At 38.2% G+C, this 22792-nt stretch overlaps 1 protein-coding gene across 1 annotated transcript; it reads left to right on the plus strand.

Moving 5' to 3' along the window:
- The first annotated feature begins 19587 nt into the window (after positions 1–19587).
- LOC112190117 (probable rhamnogalacturonate lyase B) lies at positions 19588–22214 on the plus strand. Its single transcript, XM_024329539.2, has one exon. The coding sequence runs from the start codon at positions 20086–20088 to the stop codon at positions 22207–22209; it is 2124 nt and encodes a 707-aa protein (XP_024185307.2). The 5' UTR covers positions 19588–20085; the 3' UTR covers positions 22210–22214.
- The last annotated feature ends 578 nt before the right edge of the window (positions 22215–22792 follow it).

Here is a 22792-nt window from a genome sequence, read left to right on the forward strand (position 1 = left end):
CTCAATTTTGTTCCATTGGATTTTGCAGGCAAAAGATACCTATTGTGGACTCAGGACGTTGAGCTCCATCTTATTTCCCGTGATCTATTGCACACAATCCAAGAGGTTTGTTCTGAAGGAAATGCTCTAGACCCTCAAACTGAGATTGACAATTCCAGGGCACTTGCCCTAATGATGCGTCATATGGATAGAGACCTCCAGTTTGAGATCATGAATGAGGATAGCGCCATAAACCTTTGGCAAGCGATTGGTGAACGTTATGGCAATGTTCGTGACTCCATCCTTCCAAATTTAGAAGCAGAATGGCATGATCTCCGCTTCTCTGACTTTGATACAGTCATACAATTTTATTCGGAAACTCTCCGCATCACAGGAATGATGCACTTATGTGGCAAGACTATCACAGAATCACAATTGATTGAGAAAACCCTCAATACCTTCCCTGTCTATGCTATGAGGTCCTGTGATTTATTTCGGACACATATAAATGCAAGACGGATCACAAGCTTTCGAAAGCTTATTGAAGCTATGGAAATTGCTTAAAGGCAAGACAACGAGCCTGTGAGAAAATAAATTGATAGGCTTCGAGATAGCTATCCAGAGCATCGTCCCATGGCTAGAGAAAGTCGCCATAGACGTCATGATCTATATGATCGAAATGCTCATGAAGGTAGTCGCCAAAGGCGACAATCACGCCACCATAGGAGCCATGACTTTGAGGGACTAAGGGTTGGAAACCATAGAGCCAACGTTGGCCATGGTCATAATCTTCCAATGCCTCAGGTCCTAAGGACCATGCACATTGCACCAATGTGCCTCAATCAAGGGAGAATCCTCTTCATGGTATCTATTTCTGATATGGAACGTCTGATCAATGGGCCTAAGTTTGCAATGTACCTAAGAAGGTAGCTGCCTCACAGTGATCAAGATATCGAGTTCAAGAAGACTTTAAATTTGGCGATGAAGACAAAATGCCGTAGATTTTTATTTAAAATAGTCTTTTATTTCCAAGAATTATGTAATGGCAGTTATGCCTTAAATCAATAAATGACATTTTGTATTAACTCTTTCTCTCTAGGCTCACCTAATTAAGTATGATGTCTAGGAAAGTAATTGAGATTAGTGGTACTTAAGAGAGCCTCGCTCCACCGACATCTCTTCCTACTTTCCTGGTCATATTTGATTGGAGTAACTGAACGGATTGATTAACTACAATCTGTCTAAGTTTGATTTCATTTTGGATTAGTCTTTGGTTCAAGAAACTTTGATGTAATCATTGGTTATTAATAAAGTGTCGATTCTTTTACTTAATGTCTTAGACATACCTTAATTCGAACTTTATTTGAAAGATATAAGAGCTAATGGTTTTCATGTGGAAACACATTGTGAGAATGGACAAGAGTTTCTTTGCATCACCTCTAATGACTACGGACATAAACGAGTATTAGAGAAACTTATGTGTCGATCTAGTGGGTTGTATGTAACCACTATTCGAGTAATTAAATCCAACCATGTCATGAGAGATGATTTATGGGATTCTGACACATATAGGCTTTGGCATGACCGTTTGGGACACCCAGGTCATGATATGATGATCCGTAATACTAAAGACTTCACACGGACATCTCTTCTTCAGAACGAAGAGAAGTGAAAATCAAAAGTTGATTCAAAGAAAGCATTGCACCGCCGCCGCCATGCACCACCGGCCAGCCAACGCCGGCGCCGTAATCCCCCTGCAGCAAAATCATGGCTTTGATGCCATGTATGGAGACTTGGCTCCTCTCTCTACTTCTCAAAGTAAATTGTGACATTGTGGCTCAACCAAGACCTTCATTGGTTGATTATAAGGCCAATCTTTCATTATGTAAAGCCTGTTTTTTAAGGATCACGACCATCCTATGCAAATGACACTAAAGGAATAATTTCATTCTTACAAAGAATCTAAGGGGAATTCTGTGGATCCACTCAACCAACTTGCAGACTGCTTAGATGTTTTATGCTGTTGGTTGATATGTGGACACGCTGGTCACGTGTCGCACTATCATCCACTCGTAATGCTGCTTAAGATGCACTCCTAGCCTAAATCATATGGCTACGGGCTCACTACTCGGATCATCCCGTTCAGTCAATTCGACTTGAAAATGCTAGTGAGTTTACATCAAAAAATTTCGATGACTATTTCATATAATTGGGTATTGATATCAAGTATCATATTCCCATGTACACACCCAATTGGTCTCGCAGAAAAGCCACCATTAAACGACTATGATGGTAGCTCGGACATTGGTAATGCGCACCAATATTTCCGCTTGGGTTATGCAATATCGCATGCAGCTATGCTAATTCGTCTACGACACTCAACTTTTATTTGCGTTACAGTTAGTGACTGAGTTCGAGTCTAATATCTCGTACTTATACATATTTGAGTGTGTGGTTCATGTGTCAATTGCGCCGCTACAGCGCATCAACATGAGTCTTTGCAACAAATGCATATATATATATATATATATATATATATATTTGTGTTGGACATGAGTCTCCAAGTATAAGTCTGCTATGTAGAACCCTTGACAGGCGATCTCTTTTTTTTCGTTGGATTTGCTGATTGTCACTTTGATGAGACAGTCTTCCAGTCTTTAGGGAGAGATTAGAACGTCAACGTTCAACAGAAACGACAGGAATTGTCGTGGTCTGTCCCCACTATGTCTCATCTTGATCCCCTAAAATTGATGAGATCATATTTACCTGCTGCAAATATGTCTGCAAGGATTGATGTCCCCATAGGAGGACATGGTGCCACCTAGAGGAGATGGGTACGGCACCACTACCATGGATGGTGGTATGGTGACGCCGCGTCATAGGCCATAGGTTCCGCTAGAGAGCATAGGAAACCCATAGGTTGATAGATTCTCGCCCTAAGAAGAGATCGAGTTTGGCACAACTTGATCCATTGATCATTGATACACAAAATCCGTCTCATGAGAATATTCTGGATTGTGGTTATGTCCAAGAGACATCGTTGGGGGACGCCTCAATGTTAGAACAAATTCCTGAGAATATAGGGATCTTTACGAACTACACTAGTGTACATGAGGACGTGGAATTATTGAAATCAATGACATCGAACCTTACTCCGTTGAATGTCAACGTAGAGAAAATTGGCCTAAATGGAAAGATGTGATCCAGGTTGAATTGGATTCACTAACGAAGAGGAAAGATTTCGGGCCTGAGATGCCAACACCTCCTAACATAAAACATGTTGACATTAATAGGTCTTCGTTAGATAGCATGATGAGAAGACATATTCTTTCGTAAAGGATGTCATTGCACTCCACTACCTTGTCAGTTTGATAATTTCCAAATAACTGAACATGCAGCTTACGAATGTGGTCACTATGTATCTCTATAGGGATCTAGATATGGAATATAATGAAGGTTCTTGTGGACTTCATTTACCCAAATCAAGTGGCTCTTGACCACGGAGAGCGTTTGCAATGAGGGTGAAACGCTCACTAAAGTGACTATTTGATTGGGAATGGATATGATGAACTATGTCCCTGCGTTTTCATGACAAGTTCTGGATTTGCAATTGTCACAGTTTATGTTGATAAATATAATTGGAACCCTTGAGAGTTAAGGGAAACCGTTGAACACCTGAAATTCGAGTTTGAGATGAAGGACTTTGGGAGAACACGGTTTTGTCTAGATTTAGAACTTGTATACCGTGTCAATAAATGCTTTGCATTTTGATAAAGTCAAAGATGCACTCACATGGTCGTCCGTAGTCTTGACCCTAAGAGGCGCAGGGATGATGACGAAAACATGTTAATAACAAAAGTGCTTACCTGAGTACAATAGGCGCAATATTATACTTATTACAATACAAGACCGAACACCTCAATTGTTATGAACTTGTTGGCTAGATATAGCCCCGCGCCAACGCAACGGACTGGTATAAAGGCAATCTTTCGTTACTTAAAAATGTACGATAGATATGGGTTTGTTCTATCCTTACAGAGAGAAAAGAATGACAGAAGAATGAGAACGGATCTCATTAGCCCAAGTGGCACCGTCCAAGAAGCCGTGATCGGCAAAGCCGCCGGTCACCCATCATCCTCCCTTACATCAAAACGATGATGATGTTTTGATGGATTTTGCTGATGTAGGGTATCTCTCTGATCCTCACAAAAGTCGCTCCCAAACGGGTTATGTCTTTACCATGGGAAGCACTGCGATATCTTAGAGGTCTACAAAGCAGACCGTTGTTGCTACTACCTCAAATCATGCAGAGATTATTGCTCTACATAAAGCCGTGAGTGAATGCATATGGCTAAGGTATGTAATTAGACATATTCGAGGAACTTGTGGTTTGAAGTCTACCACAGATGAACCTACATGCATTTATGAAGATAATGCAGCTTGTATTGAGCAAATGAAATTAGGTTTCATCAAGCGCGACAACACAAAGCATATATCGCCTAAGTTCTTTTACAATTAGCAACAACAAGCACTTCTAAATATTGAGGTGAATCAAATCCGATCTGAGGATAATGTAGCGGACTTATTTACTAAGTCGTTACCTAAATCCACCTTCGAGAAACATGTAAAGAGCATCGGATTGAGAAAGTTATCCGAACTCCCATGATTGTAGCAATCAGGGGGAGATATTGACATCAGGGGGAGGTATGATGTCTACATGTTCGATCTTGAAGAGTGAAGGACATGTTGTGCTCTTTTTGTCCTTCGACCAGGGTTATTTTTGTCCCACAGGGTTTTATTACCTGGCAAGGTTTTCAGTGAGGCAAAAATCAAAACGTCATTACCAAGTTTGAGCGGCACAAGAGGGAGTGTTGAAGGATGTCGACATAATGTGTGTCTCTTCAAATTAGGGTTTAGTCATTGAGTTGTGATAGGAGAAGGTTCTAGATTACCTAGTTATGTTTGGATTCTATTACCTTTTATGTACTCTGTAATTCCCTATTTAAAGGGCTCCTATTATCAATGATAAACACACAATTCCCTACAACAATTTCCTCATTGAAAATATTAGACCCGGTAACTATAATTTGTATGCATCTGTTCCAGGGATAGTTGGAGACTACAAATATGAGGTTGACATTACAATTGAACCAGGAAGTAAAATCCAATTGGCTAGTATTACTTACGAACCTCGAGAACCGGTCCTACATTGTGGGAAATTGGCATTCCTGATCGCACAGCTGCGGAGTTCTACATACCGGATCCATATCCAACTCTCATGAACAAGTTGTACAAGGGGAGTCGGTTGGACAAGTTTAGGCAATACGGGTTGTGGTCACGTTATTATGAGCATTACCCTAACAATGACCTCATCTACCTTGTTGGTGCTAAACTGCTAACAATTACAGTGAGGATTGGTTTTATGCTCAAGTGACTAGAAGTGTAGGAAATGGCCGGTATGTAGGAACTACATGGCGGATACAGTTTGAACCCAACAATGTGGTCAATCCCGGAAACTACACACTTCAACTGGCCTTGGCATCAGCCACTTATGCAGAATTGCAAGTTCGGGTTAACAATTTGAATGTCAAACCACCTCTTTTTTCGACAGGGCTAATAGGTGACGACAATGCTATTGCAAGACATGGAATTCATGGCTTATACTGGTTATGGAGTATTGATGTACCGTGCACTCTACTACGCGAAGGAAGCAACACCATCTATCTTACTCAGTCCAGAGATGGCAATTCACCTTTCCAAGGAGTCATGTATGATTATATAAGACTAGCTAAGAGACCATAATTATATTTAACAGTAGTTAGTTATACAATTTTGTACCTTTTTTTTTTTTTTTTTTCCCACAATAGACTGAGAACCGGGCAAGAATCAGCTTGTTCCTCGTTGATTTGTGACTGATGACTTGTGTGACTTATCTGCACCATAACTAAAAATATATACTCAAAAGAAGGTTTTGATTTTGTTTTTTCATTTTTTTAAAAAGCAGATCAGCCAACTAATTTCTTTTCGATCTACAATCTACATGTTGTGTTTGGGATTGTGTAAACGTCTTTCATAACATAATTGCATGCGTATGAGTAACTTATACACGGTAAGCTAGGTTGATAAATAAAGTTTTCTACCTTCTAAGATTTCTGCAATGTTAGATATATCAGGTTGTTAATCCACTATTAATATGGATTTCAAATTGTTATTATAAATTCTTCATCGAAAAGGGTTCTTCTCCTGCATAGGAAGATGTCATATTCGAAAAGGAATATATGGTTTCACAAATCCATGGCTATGGAACTTAGGATTCTAAAGAGCCAACGATATCCTCTGCATATTTATAAGATCGTCATAGAACTTCAACCCTTAACATGCCTCAAGTTCCAAGAGAATACCTTGGCATTTTGAAACCACATAAGCTTTCGCTTACCAAAGTTTCTCATTGCCTGAGAAATTTTACTGTATTTGTTTCCTAAAAGAACTTATGAGAAATCATCTGGCAGCTTCTGTGAGTTCTTTGATTTCTGATATATATATATATATAACTGTCAAGCATTATTTGGAATTTGAAGAGGGTAAGAAATTGATCAGATTGGTATATTAAGTTGCTTAAACGTTTTTCATTTCTCATAATCATAACTGCCAGCATTATTAACTGATGGTATATATACTGCCCCATTTCTGACAAAGAATCAATAAATTTAGAATGTTATTGTTATTTGGGATTAGTTCATTTGCTACTTTCTGATGGGGTTTTTTCTTTATATTCTTGCAGATAACATAAAGTTTGCAGCTTCCTTTTGGTGGTGTCTAATTCCACAAATGCCATGGTGAGGGAAAGCTATAATTTTTATTTTCTTAGGCTTTTCTTTACTTCCCACCCTTTCAATCTAGCTTATTTGATTTTCTCAGATCTCTTGGTTCTGATCAATAACATTTTTCACATCTAATATTCTCCGATAATAGTTTCCTAAAAAGAAAAAGGAAATTCAAGCGTTAATATTTTACCAAGATTAGGATTATTCAGAGGAATCAAGTATTCTTTTTTAGGCTCCCCTCAGAAGAAAAAACGAAGTATTCTTCTTGAGGATATTAAAAGCTGTTTCACAACAATTGTAAAAACAAGAAAAAGTGATTCAGTTTCCACTTTTGTCCTTTTTCATTTGAATTGATCGATGCATTTGCAGGGGAGCTATCTTTTTCTAGTTTTTCTTGGGACAGTTTCTGTGTTTACTGCATGTTCAGAACATGAACATGCAAACGCTACAATGGCTACTTTTAATGTCTTGGACTATGGAGCTGTCAGTGGTGGCCACATAGACAATGCACTGGTACTACTTTTATTACTTTTCAGTCAAATTTATATTTTAGTTATTTGATTTTCTATCTGAAACCTGAACTACATTTTCTGAGATTTTGAAGGCATTCTTGGATGCATGGAATGCAACATGTAGCTCAGAAGCTGAAAACTCGACTTTAATCATTCCCAGAAGGAGATTTCTTGTAAATCCAACCACTTTCAATGGTCCATGCAAAGCCCAAAGCATCAATTTTGTGGTATGTCTAAGATCTTTTCTGATTTTTTTTTTCTATTTCTGGAATTCATTTGCAGAATGAAAGATATTTCATTGTTACTGGTGATTAATTGACATATATAGATATTAGGGAGACTTTTGGCACCAAAGTCACCTGAAGCATGGAAGGACCTTGATCCAGGTCAATGGCTAGCATTTCATGGTGTTAATGGACTCAAGGTTGCTGGCCCTGGTACTATTAATGGAAGAGGAAAGCGCTGGTGGAATCAATCTTGCAGATATCATCCAAAACTGGTGCAAAAACTTCAATCTCAAAAACAAAACAAACAAAAGCAACTAATTCTGGAATGTGCTTAATTAGTTAGTTTCTGATATGGTAATTCTCAATCTGCTGAACCTTCATTTTCAGGAGGGATGCACTTCGCGGGCTCCAACTGTAAGTAGCTAGTCTTTTACCATCCGAAAAATGCAATTATTTTGTATATCCGATACACTGAATAACATCGAGGGGAAAATATGCAGGCTTTGAAGGTTCTATCATGCAAGAAAAGCTGTCTTAGAGATATTCACTTTATAAACAGCTCCCAAGCCCATGTCTTAATAGAGGGGTGTGATGGAATCAAGATTGAGAATCTTATAATTGAAGCTCCAGGAAATAGTCCCAACACTGATGGGATTCACATTCAGTCCTCTCAAAATGTCATTATCAACAACACCATCATAGGCTCTGGTATATAGATAAAATTTTGCTAATTTTGACTCAATATTTCAACTTTTTGTTTTTGGTTTTTTCTTCTTCTCCATAATCAGAATATGACTACTCGTTACTAGGTGATGATTGTATATCAATCGGAGACCATATATCCAATATTGCCATCTCATATATTAAATGTGGCCCTGGTCATGGAATAAGGTAACATTTAGTAGAAAACAATATAAAAGTGATGCATATATATAATTATACATGCACATAATTTAGTGAACAAATACATTTCCCTCCTCTGTTCGGAAACAGCATTGGAAGCTTAGGGAAATCCGGGAATGTCGTTCATGTAGAGAACATTCATGTCAGTAAGGTTACCCTCCAAGGAACTACGAACGGAGCTCGGATCAAGACATGGCAGGTATCAAATCGAAAACACGATTTCATAATTTGGAAAAAATAATAATAATAATAATTAAGTGTTAGGGAAGTAACATTTTCTTCTTGTAAATACATGAAGGTTGGCAGGGGTTCTGTTCGAGGGGTCAGATTCGAAGATTTCTTTCTGGAGTCTGTTAAGAACCCCATAATCATCGATCAAAACTACTGCGAAGTTAGGGGTGCCTGCGAGGAACTGGTAACTAAACTCACTAGCTACAAGCCCTTCATGATTCTAATAAAACTACCAAGTATTGAGATTAGTAACTTATATTTGTCTGTACTATTATAGCCGACTGGTGTTCACATAAGTGATGTCTCCTTCAAAAACTTCTATGGAACATCGAGTACCAATATCGCCATCAATCTGAATTGCAGTCGCTCCGTTCCTTGCACCGGAATATTGTTGAAGTCAGTATACCTTCGATCTGCTATAGTTGGACAGAATGTAACTTCTAGTTGCAGAAATGCCTACGGCATTGCCTTTGGATTAGTTCGGCCAAGCCCCTGTATCCAATTCTGAACAGATAGTTCACCATGCACATTATAATTCAAAACTTCAATCATCCAAACCTAACCAATACACCAACTTGAGAGAGGTCATCTAAAAGGAATGGTCACCCTCCTAGTTGCATATGCATTATCGTGTACCAAAAAGAAAAGAAAGTGTGAATAGCATTTCAATCTTTATGTCTCCCAATGTCACGCTGAATTACAATTGAATTTAAACACCTTATTTTTCCCCTTAAATTAACTGGTTGTGATAAGACGAGTCCGTGATATTTCAACGCTGAGGTCGATACTCTCTGCAATTGTGCTGGCTAATGCCCAGAGCCTCCTATCTACATGCTGAGATTACTTGATCAAGCAAGTAATCTCTTGTGATTGTTTTCCAATTATGATTAGGCAATATAGGGAAAAAGTCACAAAGAGTACCCCGACTTAAATTTATTCTACAGTTCGGTACTTCATCTTTTAAATAAAGGGTTAATTACATATAAGTGCATCTTTAAATGTTTTTTTAGCCATAAGGCCACCAACTAATTTTTTCCCTCATCAGGCCACTAGATTAAAAAATGTGTTATATTTTGGATATAAAAACCAACATATTTACATATATGTCATTAGAGTAAAAAGTCAACAATCATTCTCTCTCTCCTCTCCGGCGAGGCCTCCGGTCAACTCCGGCCGACCTCCTGTCAACTTCAGGCGAACTCCGATGACCACAAAAACTACTATCACTAGCACCAAAAGCTACTGTGACTAGCAAAAAAAGCTACTCTGATGAGATTTCCGGCAACCTCCGGTGAGGTCATAAAAGCTACTATCAATAGCAATAAAAGCTATAGCAAATTACCACTACCTACACTTTTAGTCCATAAATTACCATCAGCAAACTTGTTTTTTTTAATTCCCATATGTGCAAGGCCCATGTGCTAGTGTGCAAGGCCCATGTGCAAGGTATTATCCCTTGCGGTCAGATTCTTTCTATTTTTTAATTATTTCTACTGACAAGTAAATTACGAAACTGTCCTTGTGATTTGGATAATGTGAATTAACACTGCTAAATGTCAGTAACATTATGAAAAAAGAATATCTCTACGTTCCATCTTTGTTTTTCTTCAAAACAACTCATTTATTTAATAATTCCAAAAACTATTTGTACATATTACAATATGAAACTTGGACACTATCATTTATATCTGGCTTTGCTGCTTCCGCATACAAGCAGTAGTGTACTGAGGATTAGTAGTATGTCACCCCCAGCAGTATACTAGCCACAGTAGTATACTGACCCTCAGTAGTGTATTGATCTGCAGTAGTGTACAGGCCCCCAGTAGTATACTAGCCTGGCCTTCTCGCGTTTGCTCACTTCAGCATTGCTTTCATTAGCTCCATCCTAATCCAATAAGAAAGTACCATAAACACAAAACTAAAGCATTACACAACACCACCAATCCAATAAGAAAGTACCCGCAATAAGAAACTACTGACCCTCAATACAAAACTAATTATCATACTATATCTACTGAACACACAATCCATTATAGCTTACCCATGCCAAAACCTGTGACAACATGAGGTTGAATGTACTGACCCTCAGAATTTCTCAACCAAAATTTCTTAGCTAAAGCTACAAATTTCTCTACTGACCTTCAAGCCCTAGTATCATAGAAGCCTCGCCTCCGGGGTCACGCCCTCGCTTCGTTGTCTAGCTTCGCAGCCTCCCGTCGTATGTTTGTTTGCAGCCTCCCTTCGCCGGCTGCTTCGCCGCCTCACTTCGCCGGCTTTGGGCCTCCCTTCGCCGGTTGTTTCACAGCCTCGCTTCGCCGCTCACTTGGCCGGTTGCTTCGTCGCCTAGCTTCGCCGGAGCTTCGTCGCCCAGCTTCGCAGCCTCGCTTGGCAGACTGCTTCGCTGCTCACTTGGCTGGCTGCTTCGTCGGAGCTTGGAGGGCTGCTTCATCACCTAGCTTCGCCTGAGCCCTAGATCAATTTAGGGAGGTTCTAGATTTGGGGACGGTTTTGATTTTGGGATCTGGATTTTGGGACTGTTTAGATTTTGGATATGTTCTGATTTTGGGAGAGTGGCTTGTTTGGTAATTTTTGTAATATTTGAGTGTTTTTCTTTAGGATTGGCTAATAGGCTGTTGCAATTGTTGGCCACATGGGATATTAGTTTTAGACTCTGCTATTGGTAAATAATAGTGCTATTTTGTAGTTATTGGTAAAAAGCTCAAGTACTATGGTGAGATTTCCAGCAACTTCGCGAGGTAACAAAAACTACTGTCACCAACACCAAAAGCTAATGTTAACAACAAAACCTAATGTCACCAACACCAAAACCTATTATCCTCACCTATAAAAGTTACTGTCACCAACACCAAAAGCTACTGTGGCTAGAAACAAAAGCTACTCTTGTGAGATTTCCGACAACCTCCCCGATTATCCTCACTTATAAAAGTTACCATCACCAACACCAAAAGCTACTGTGGCTAGCAACAAAAGCTACTCTTGTGAGATTTCTGACAACCTCCAGGGAGGTCACAAAAACTACTGTCACAAACAACAAAAGCTACTGTTACCAACAAAACCTATGCTCACCAACACCAAAAGCTACTATCCTCACCAACATTGAAAGCTACTCTAACCAGCAAGAGACGTTGTTGTCACCAATACCAGAAAGCTACTCTCGCCAGTAACAAAAAGTAATCTCACCAACAAAAGCTACGCTCTTCAAAACTAAAAGCTACTATCACCAACACCAAAAGCTACTATCACTAGCAACAAAAACTATTCTCAAAGACTAACAAACCTATAGAAATGTAGAGTATACAACAAAAAGAGAAATATTGCTGCAATTGAGACAAAAAAAATCATACTCAATGATGCAAAAAGTATGTAGAGTTCAACGATGATAACTATGTAAAAAGCTACTTCCATAGTTGTAAAAAGCCACTATCATAGTTGTGAAAATCTATTACAATTGTTGTATAAAGCTACTGTCAATGTTGTAATGCTACTGTCATCATTTTTCAAATGGCCTCCGTTGAAGTTTCTTGTTGTCAAGCTCTACCACATACTAACCATGAGCATTATTTTGCCACCTATAGCACCAAACTTCATTTCAATATTTCTTGGTTGGCGGGATGATCTCTTGGTCAATGAAGACTTCACTACTCAAATTCACATGATTTTCAGAATCAACCACTACCAATGACCCAACAAAACAAACAATTTTTATCAATTAGATAATAAAAAACAAGCAATCTAAAAGCTACTGACATAGAAACAGAAAGCTAGTGTAGCACATGTAAAAAACTACAAGACCAGTAATAAAAAGCTACTGACATAGAAACAGAAAGCATAGCACATGTAAAAACTACTAGACTAGTAATAAAAAGCTACGGACATATATACTAATTGCAACAAAACCAACTGATTATCCATATTGATAGTGTAACACAAATCTCAAACAAGAAACGCTAGAGATACGAAATCTCAACAAAAGAAAATTGAATTTCATACAAAATCTTGATTTTCCAATTTGATAAGCTATTGACAAAAGAAAACTTGAAATCAATCAAAATGCAAATAGAAAAGCTACTGGAATCAACTTTAAAAGATACTAACATATGCATAGAAAGTTCCTATCACTGTGTTGGAAAGCCATTATAATAGTTATGAAATTAATCCTATAGAAAACTATTGACCTGTAATCAATCAAAATGTAAAAGAAAAGCTACTGACATTATCTTGAAGGATAGCTCTTGGCAGATTCGAGTCAGAGCTCAGATCGCCTCACCGTACTCATCGTTTGACCAACGCTTCGATCTCGCCATAACAACTAATGTCGCCTCAGTTTTATGAGCTTCCTGCTACCTCCGAACTCACTCCTCCACCTCTTTCTCCACACCTCGGAAAACAACCTCACAGCGCCGGAACGAGCCTATTATGATTGTTGATGGAATCCTTGTTCTTCCTTTTTTGATCAGTTTCATTTTATGGAAATCGAAGGTGACTACGGCAGTGCAAGGTCTGGTAGAGCAGTGCTGATGGTCGCCGGAATCGGAGGTGAAGAGAACTACGTGAAGGCTGTGGTGCTCGAATTGGAGCAGCATAGAAACAGAACAGGAGCTTTCTCGTTGAAATTGGGGAGCAGAGAAAGAAGAGCCTGGCCTGCCGCCTCGTCCAAACGGCGCCACCGACGTCTTCACTGCCAGAGAAGAGCAAGAAGGTCACTACAGTATGTGAGAGAGAGAGAGAGAGAGAGAGAGAGAGAGATCTGTGATCGATGTAAGACATATGCAATTGGGTTTGTTGGGTAAAAGGGTAAAATTGTCACGAATGAGATAATTTATGAATGCAGGTGGCCTTATGTGTCCAAGAAATATTAAGTGGCCTTATGACTAATATAAGTCTCAAAATGACACTTATATGTAATTTTCTATTTAATAAATCACTTTGGTACCTGAACTTATTACTTCTATATAACATTCATACACGTCGTTACTAACACAGTCAACTCAAGTGTCATGTGACCTTTTGCCATGGGTGTTTTCGTCCTTTAATGTTTTCCCTCTAAAAATCTTCTAGCTATTCACTAGATCAGGTAGAATTTTTGACAAGGAGAACATTCTGATTATGTACTCATGTCTCTCTAACAAATGTTTCATTCCACGTTTTACAAGTGCAAAGTTATGGAAATATATGTATAAATGGGTTTGATTGCTTGAAGATAACCTTGAAAAAAATGGAACATGAAATTAACAGCAATGAATTAACACATACATTTCCCATTTTAATTTGGATCAGAATAGTAGTGGTGGTCACAATTTTGTTCCCTCCAAAAGTTATAACTCCCTCTAAATTATTTGTTCATGGTTTGCAATATTCCCCCTAATATACTCCCTCCAAAATACATTGACTACAATCATGATTCGGAATATTGTCAAGCAATCATTGGCTAATAGATAAGGGTAGGGGAAAATATTAATGGATGAAAACACCCATAGAAAAAGCCATATGACACTTCAGTTAACGGTATTAGTAACGGCGTGTATGAATGTTATATAGAAGTAATAAGTTGAGGTACCAAACTAATTTATTTAGAAAATGAAGTACCAATGTGTATAATGGGTTTACGTTGGGGCACACTTTGTGACGTTTTACTGGCAATATATTTCCAATCATTTTGCAATTAGGAGCACACCGTGCAAACCCTTGTTTTCCTTCTAAAGAAACGAATAATTTCCACCAAAGCTTGGCTGAAGAAACTGATTTTAGAAACTACTCCTTGGAGTGAAAAAACCAATTAAAACTAACTACATGAGACAACGTTTACATCTTAGATTATTCAAATAAAAGAATGAAAAATAGTGGGGCATAACCAACAAATTACACAGCTACAAAGAGAAATTTCTAAACCACAAAAATGCTAGCGCAAGTACTCGTCATGCCAAACTGATGATTGTTAAGTGACCTATTATATCATTAATAATCTGATCACTTTCTAGAATTGGGAATAAAATTGCAAAATGAAAATATAGTTTATTTTTAGGATAAATTTCAGTTTAGTACCCTGTGGTTTGGGGGTAACATCATGTCAGTCCCTGCTCTTTCAATTTGATCAGCAACACCCCTGTGCTTTCAATTTCAATCAGCCGTGCCCAAACCTATGACATTATTGAGACTGATGACATCGAACCACGCTCCGTTGATGAATGCCAACGTAGAGCTGACTGGCCAAAATGGAAAGATGCGATCCAGGCAGAACTTGATTATCTAGCGAAAAGAAAGATATTTGGCAATGTTGTACCAATACTGCCCAACACCAAACCAGTTGGTCACAAATGGGTATTCGTTAGATAGCGTAATGAGAAAAACGAGATTGTAAGGTACAAAGCTCACCTTGTGGCGCAAGGCTTCTCACAACGCCCTGGAATTGACTACGAGGAGACCTATTCTCCCGTAATAGACGTCATAACGTTCTGCTACCTTGTCAGTTTGGTAGTTTCTGAAAAACTGAACATGTAGCTTATAGATGTGGTTACAGCGTATCTATATGGGGATCTAGATACAGAAATATACATGAAAGTTCCAGATGGAATTCAGCTACCCAAATCAAGTGGCTCCAAACCACGGAACTCGTTTGCAATTAGATTGAAACGCTCACTATATGGATTGAAACAATCCGGACGGATGTGGTATAACCGTCTAAGTGACTACTTGATTGGAAAGGGATATGTCAACAATGAACTATGCCCATGTGTGCTCATAAAAAGGACAAGTTCCGGATTTGCAATAGTAGCGGTTTATGTCGATGACATGAACATAATTGGCACCCTTAAAGAGTTAATGGAAACCGCTGAACACTTGAAATCCGAGTTTGAGATAAAAGATCTTGGGAAAACACGGTTTTGGCTCGGTTTAGAACTTGAGCACCGTAGAGATGGTATCCTGATTCATCAATCAGCTTATACCCAAAAGATGCTTAGGCGTTTCAACACTGACAAGATTAAGCCTTCAAGCACCCCAATGGTCGTCTGTAGTCTTGATCCAAAGAAAGATCCATTCCGTCCAAAAGATGACGACGAAGAAGTGCTAGAGGCAGAAGTGCCCTACCTAAGTGCAATAGGCGCATTATTGTACTTAGCACAATGCACAAGACCAGATATCTCATTCACTGTGAACTTGCTAGCTAGATATAGCTCTGCGCCAACACGACACCATTGGACTGGTGTTAAAGATATCTTTCGATACCTAAGTGGTACGATTGATATGGGCTTGTTCTATCCCTACAGAGAGAAGATGGATTCAGACCCATCTAGTGTCAGGGACACCACATATGGTGGACTGCGTTCCCTCTCCCCATCCCAAAACTATATAAGTATTTTGGAAGGTTTTGCTGATGCTGGGTACCTCTCTGACCCACACAAAGGTCGCTCCCAAACTGGTTATGTTTTCACCATGAGAAAAACTGCGATATCTTGGAGGTCTACAAAGCATACTTTATTCGCTAACTCTTCGAATCATGAAGAGATTATTGCTCTTCACGAAGCAGTTCGTGAATGTATATGGCTTAGGTCCATAGTTACGCATGTTCGAAGCAATTGTGGAGCCAACAAGCATTTATGAGGATAATGCTACTGGCATTGAACAAATGAAGCAATGCTACATCAAAGGCGACAACACCAAGCACATATCGCCTAAATTCTTCTACAATCAGCAACAACAGAAGCTCCTCAAGATCAAAGTGAACCAGGTTCGATCTGAGGACAATGTGGCAGACTTGTTCACTAAGTTATTGCCCAAATCCACTTTCGAGAAACATGTGGCAAGAATTGGCTTGCGGAAATTATTTGAACTCCCATGATCGTAGTCATCAAGGGGAGGCGCAGACATCAGGGGGAGATGTCTACATGTTCGTCTCGAATCGTGAAGGGTGTGTTGTGCTCTTTTTCCCCTTCGACCGAGGTTATTTTTGTCCCACTGGATTTTTGTTACTCGGCAAGGTTTTTAACGAGACAACGAGAGAAGCACCGCGTTTGGGCAACACAAAGGGGAGTGTTCAAGTAAACCCTAATTTGTGTTTGGCCCAAACTCTGGGTTACTTGCCCTAGTGGTAATAGGGTTAAATTAGAATGATCTAAATTCATATTCAATGTACGATTACTTTCCTTGTATGATTGAGATTCTATGCATTGTAATCCTCTATATAAAGAGACCCCTATTATCAATGAGAATACACAGCGAATTTCTCTCAATTTCTGATTCCCTAAAACATTATTGACTATTACTATCTGTAAATAATGGTTCAAAGGAGGTTTCAAAAATAGCAGGTATTTTGTTGATCGTTGGAAAATTCGGTTGATGGATGCTACTTGAGTCACCATATTTTGATTCTCCTATAAAATCAAACGAATACAATATATATTAATAATAAATAATTATAATAATATTATTGTCATAATAGATTAAATAACAAGGATTATAGAACTTATATCTTGGATTTATAGGCTTCCGAATGACATATTACTCGAAAAGAGTTTATGGATGAGGCGTGTAAACACTGCCCTTAAGAGTAGATTTCGCCCCTCGGAGACAATGTCTCGGCGTAGCAGGTTTGTGGTGCCCTACCCTCCAGGGTATAACAACCTCTATCCTTGTAGGTGTACACTCACAATACTGGGATCGTATCGAACAGCTTGTAACTTTCTTTTGGAGAAATAGATACATTAAAGGAAACACATGAATATTTTGAGCTCGGAAAGGAAACAAAAGAGATTGAATTCTTGTTGTATATTTTGATTTGGAAAGCTAGAGATTATATAGGGCAAGAATGATTAATGCAATAACAATTTGCAAATAGCAATTAAGCTTTGTAACTTATGTAACATAAATGAATATAATGACATTGATTAGGAAAAATCAAAACCAAATGTATCAAATAAGGAATGAATCAATATAATTGCAGAGTTAACAAATGAATAATCCAAACTAATGAAAACTTTGTAATCATCACAATCAAAGAGAGTTAATGACACAAAAAGAATTAATGACTATTACTATCTGCAAATAACGGTTCAAAGGAGGTTTCAAAAATAGCAGGTATTTTTTTTATTGTTGGAAAATTTGGTTGATGGATGCTACTTGAGTCACCATACTTTGATTCTCCTACAAAATCAGACGAATACAATATATATTAATAATAAATAATTATAATAATATTATTGTCATAACAGATTAAATAACAAGGATTATAGAACTTATCTCTTAGATTTATAGGTTTCCGAATTACATATTATTCGAAAAGAGTTTAAGGTTGAGGTGTGTAAACACTGCCCTTAAGAGTATATTTCGCCTCTCAGAGACTATGTCTCGGTGTAGCAGGTTTGTGCGCCCTACCCTCCAGGGTACAACAACGTCGATCCTTGTAGGTGTACACTCACAATACTGGGATTGTATCAAACAGCATGAAACTTTATTTTGGAGGAATAGATAAATTAAAGCAAACACATGAATATTCTAAGCTCGGAAAGGAAACACAGGACATTGAATTTCTTGTTGTACGTATATTTTGATTTGGAAAGCCCGAGGTTATATAGGGCAAGGATGATTAATGCAATAACAATTTGCTAATAGCAATTAGGCTTTGTAACTTATGTAACAGAAATTAATATAATGACATTGATTAGGAAAAATCAAAACCAAAGTTATCAAATAAGGAATGAACCAATATAATAGCAGAGTTAACCAAATGAATGATCCAAAATGATGAAATCTTTGTAATAATCACAATCAAAGAGAGTTAATGACACAAAAAGAATTAATGACTATTACTATCTGTAAAATAATGGTTCAATGGAGGTTTCAAAAATAGCAAATATTTTATTGATTGTTGGACAATTTGGTTGATGGATGCTACTTGAGCCACCATATTTTGATTCTCCTACAAATCACACGAATACAATATATATTAATAATAAATAATTATAATAATATTATTGTCATAATAGATTAAATAACAAGGATTATAGAACTTCTCACTTAGATTTATTGGTTTCCGAATGACATATTACTCGAAAAGAGTTTAAAGTTGAGGCGTGTAAACACTGTCCTTAAGAGTAGATTTCGCCCCTCGGAGACAATGTTTCAGTGTAGCAGGTTTGTGGTGCCTTACCCTCCAGGATACAACAACCTCGATCCTATGTGTACACTCATAATACTCGGATCGTATCGAACAGCTTGAAATTTCTTTTGGAGGAATAGATAAATTAAACGAAACACATGAATATTTTGAGCTCGGAAAGGAAATATAGGAGATTGAATTACTTGTTGTATATTTTAATTTGGAAAGCTAGAGATTATATAGGGCAATGATGATTAATGCAATAACAATTTGTCAATAGCAATTAAGTTATGTAACAAAAATGAATATAATGACATTGATTAGGAAAAATGAAAATGAAAGGTATCAAAGAAGGAATCAATCAATATAATTGCAGAGTTTACCAAATGAATAATCCGAACTAATGAACTGATGAAATCTTTGTAATAATCACAATCAAATAGTGTTACTAACACAAAAGAAATTAATGCCTCTTACTATCTGCAAATAACGGTTCTAAAAAGTAGCAGGTATTTTATTAATTGTTGAAAAATTTGGTTGATGGATGCTACTTGAGTCACCATATTTTGATTCTCCTACAAAATCACACGAATACAACATATATTAATAATAAATGATTATAATAATATTATTTTCATAATAGATTAAATAACAAGGATTATAGAACTTCTCTCTTGGATTTATAGGTTTCTGAATGACATATTACTCGAAAAGAGTTTTAGGTTGAGGCGTGTAAATAGTGCTCTTAAGAGTATACTTCGCTCTTCAGAGACAATGTCTCGGTATAGCAGGTTTGTGGTGCCCTACCCTCCTGTGTACAACAACCTCCATCTTTGTAGGTGTACACTCACAATACTTGGATCGTATCGAACAACTTGAAACTTTCTTTTGGAGGAATAGATAAATTAAAGGAAACACATGAATATTTTGAGCTCGGAAATGAAGCAAAGGAGATTGAATTTCTTGTTGTATATTTTGATTTGGAAAGTTAGAGATTATATAGGGTAAGGATGATTAATGCAATAACAATTTGTCAATAGTAATTGAGCTTTGTAACTTATGTAAAAGAAATGAATATAATGACATTGATTAGGAAAACTCAAATCCGAAGGTATGAAAGAAGGAATGAACCAATATAATTACAGAGTTAACCAAATGAATAATTCAAACTGATGAAATCTTGGTAAAAATCACACTCAGAGAGTGTTAATGACAGAAAAAAAAATTTAATTACTAGTACTATCTGCAAAATAGTAGGTATTTTGAAATATTCTCAAATATGTTGGAATTTATTTATGTGCTCTATAAGTACCTCTATGATCAACATCTATGCCATCGGGTATTTACAAATCCGAAAAGTAGTTTTGAAAGTGAGAAGATCGATGAGGAATTCAGGTGGGTGGATTCTGGGGACGTTATTATTTTTGGGTGGTTTTTTCTTTGTTCATGCTGCGGCAAGTTCACCGAGAAGTCATCGACTACTGGCGCAAGATGCGGTCGAGATCAAGATGGTAAAAAATGGAGTTGTGTTGGATAATAAGCTTGTTCAACTAACTTTCTCTAATCCTGGTGGGGATGTTATTGGAATAAGCTATGGAGGAATTGACAACTTACTTGAAATTAACAACAAGGAAGGTAATAGAGGGTACTGGGATGTGGTTTGGAATGACCCGGGAGAGACGGAAAACACACAATACAGACTACAAGGAACACAATTTAAAGTAATCACGGAGAGGCCAGACCAAGTAGAAGTTTCTTTCATCACCACATACAATGCCAAACTCCAGCGGGGTGTGACAGTTCCGGTGAATGTTGACAGAAGATTCATAATGCAGCAAGGACGTTCCGGGTTCTATACCTATGCCATCTTCGAGCGCCTTGAAGGGTGGCCAGGAGGGGACATGGACACAGTTAGAGTGGCTTTCAAGCTTCAGCAAGCCAAGTTTCGATATATGGCGCTCTCGGACACTAGGCAAAGGTTCATGCCAACAGCCGATGACCGAGCACGCGGTAGGCCACTTGCATTCAAAGAAGCTGTTCTACTGAACAATGAGACGAGCAATCCTGAATTTGAAGGGGAGGTGGATGATAAGTATCAGTACTCGGCCGAGGACAAAGATATCAAGGTGCATGGTTGGATTTCTATTGATGACCAATCACCACCGGTGGGATTTTGGATGATCACACCAAGTGCTGAGTTTCGTATGGGTGGTCCTTTCAAGCAGGACCTCACCTCTCACGTTGGACCAACTTGCCTAACTGGGTTTGCTTCTCATCATTATGTTGGTAAAGAAGTTGGGCTGAAATTCCAAGAGGGTGAGGTATGGAAAAAGGTTTTCGGACCTGTCTTTATCTATCTTAACTCGGCAGCACGAAACTCAGCTAATAATCCTTCAACGATCCGTACACTATGGAACAATGCCAAAGATCAAATGCTTGAAGAAGTCAAAAGTTGGCCGTACAATTTCATTAGTTCTCCAGACTTTCCTTCTTCGGATCAACGTGGATCAGTTTCGGGCCAGTTACTAGTACATGATCGATACAATGAAAGTCTTCCAAGGACAAGTTTGGCTTACGTAGGATTGGCTGCACCCGGAGAAGTTGGATCATGGCAAAGGGAAAGCAAGGGATACCAATTTTGGACTCAAACCGATGAAAAAGGCTATTTCCTCATTGAAAATATTAGACCCGGTAACTATAATTTGTATGCATCTGTTCCAGGGATAGTTGGAGAGTACAAATATGAGGTTGAAATTACAATTGAACCAGGAAGTAAAATCCAATTGGCTAGTATTACTTACAAACCTCCGAGAACCGGTCCTACATTGTGGGAAATTGGCATTCCTGATCGCACAGCTGCGGAGTTCTACATTCCGGATCCATATCCAACTCTCATGAACAAGTTGTACAAGGGGAGTCGGTTGGACAAGTTTAGGCAGTACGGGTTGTGGTCACATTATTATGATCGTTACCCTAACAATGACCTCATCTACCGTGTTGGTGCTAGCAATTACCGTGAGGATTGGTTTTATGCTCAGGTGACTAGAAGTGTAGGAAATGGCCGGTATGTAGGAACTACGTGGCAGATACAGTTTGAACTCAAGAATGTGGTCAATCCCGGAAACTATACACTTCAACTGGCCTTGGCATCAGCCACTTATGCAGAATTGCAAGTTCGGGTTAACAATTTGAATGCCAAGCCACCTCTTTTTTCGACTGGGCTAATAGGCAGCGACAATGCTATAGCAAGAGTTGGAATTCATGGCTTATACTGGTTATGGAGTATTGATGTACCAAGCACTCTACTACGCGAAGGAAGCAACACCATTTATCTAACTCAGTCCAGAGATGGCAATTCACCTTTCCACGGAGTCATGTATGATTATATAAGACTAGAAGGACCTTCTGAGAAACCATAATTATATTACTTTCCAGAATTGGGAATAAAATTGCAAATATAGTTTATTTTTATTTTTTGTGGTACCTGGTTGGTCTAGTTCTTGTGTTTTACAATGCTTTAGTTAGATTTTTCGATATCAAGACGATGTATTGACACTTAGAAAGATGTGTTACACACTGATAAATCATATCTCCCAGGGACACAAACACAAAAACATAGGTTAAATAGCATCAGCTATACAACAGGTCAATTGATTTTTTGTCGGTATAGTTGGCTTCTTGAAACATAGAGCGAGCAGGAGTAGAGAGTGCTGAAATGTAAGATCTAGAGTTTGCAGAGAAGTAAGAGAGAGAAAGAGAGTGAAGAAGATGAAGAATAGTGACTGATATTGAAAGAATAGTCCACGGGATTCTTACATAGCCTTTATATAGAATTAGGCTTAACAAATTCTGTTTTACTCTAACAAACTCAGCTAATTAGTTATAGTAACTAATTCTTGATAACCAGTCTTATCATCACACGTGTCAGCCTTAGTAGCCACAGCTGTTGCCTTGCTTACTCGTAAGACTTGTGAATCTTGACCATCTTGACCATCACTATAA

The sequence above is a fragment of the Rosa chinensis genome, chromosome 2, assembly GCF_002994745.2.
Source record: "Rosa chinensis cultivar Old Blush chromosome 2, RchiOBHm-V2, whole genome shotgun sequence".
NCBI classification, from domain to species: domain Eukaryota; kingdom Viridiplantae; phylum Streptophyta; class Magnoliopsida; order Rosales; family Rosaceae; genus Rosa; species Rosa chinensis.

Excerpts from the sequence above, each read along its gene's own strand:
- LOC112190117 (XM_024329539.2), top strand. The coding sequence starts at position 20,086 with ATGTGCTCTATAAGTACCTCTATGATCAACATCTATGCCATCGGGTAT.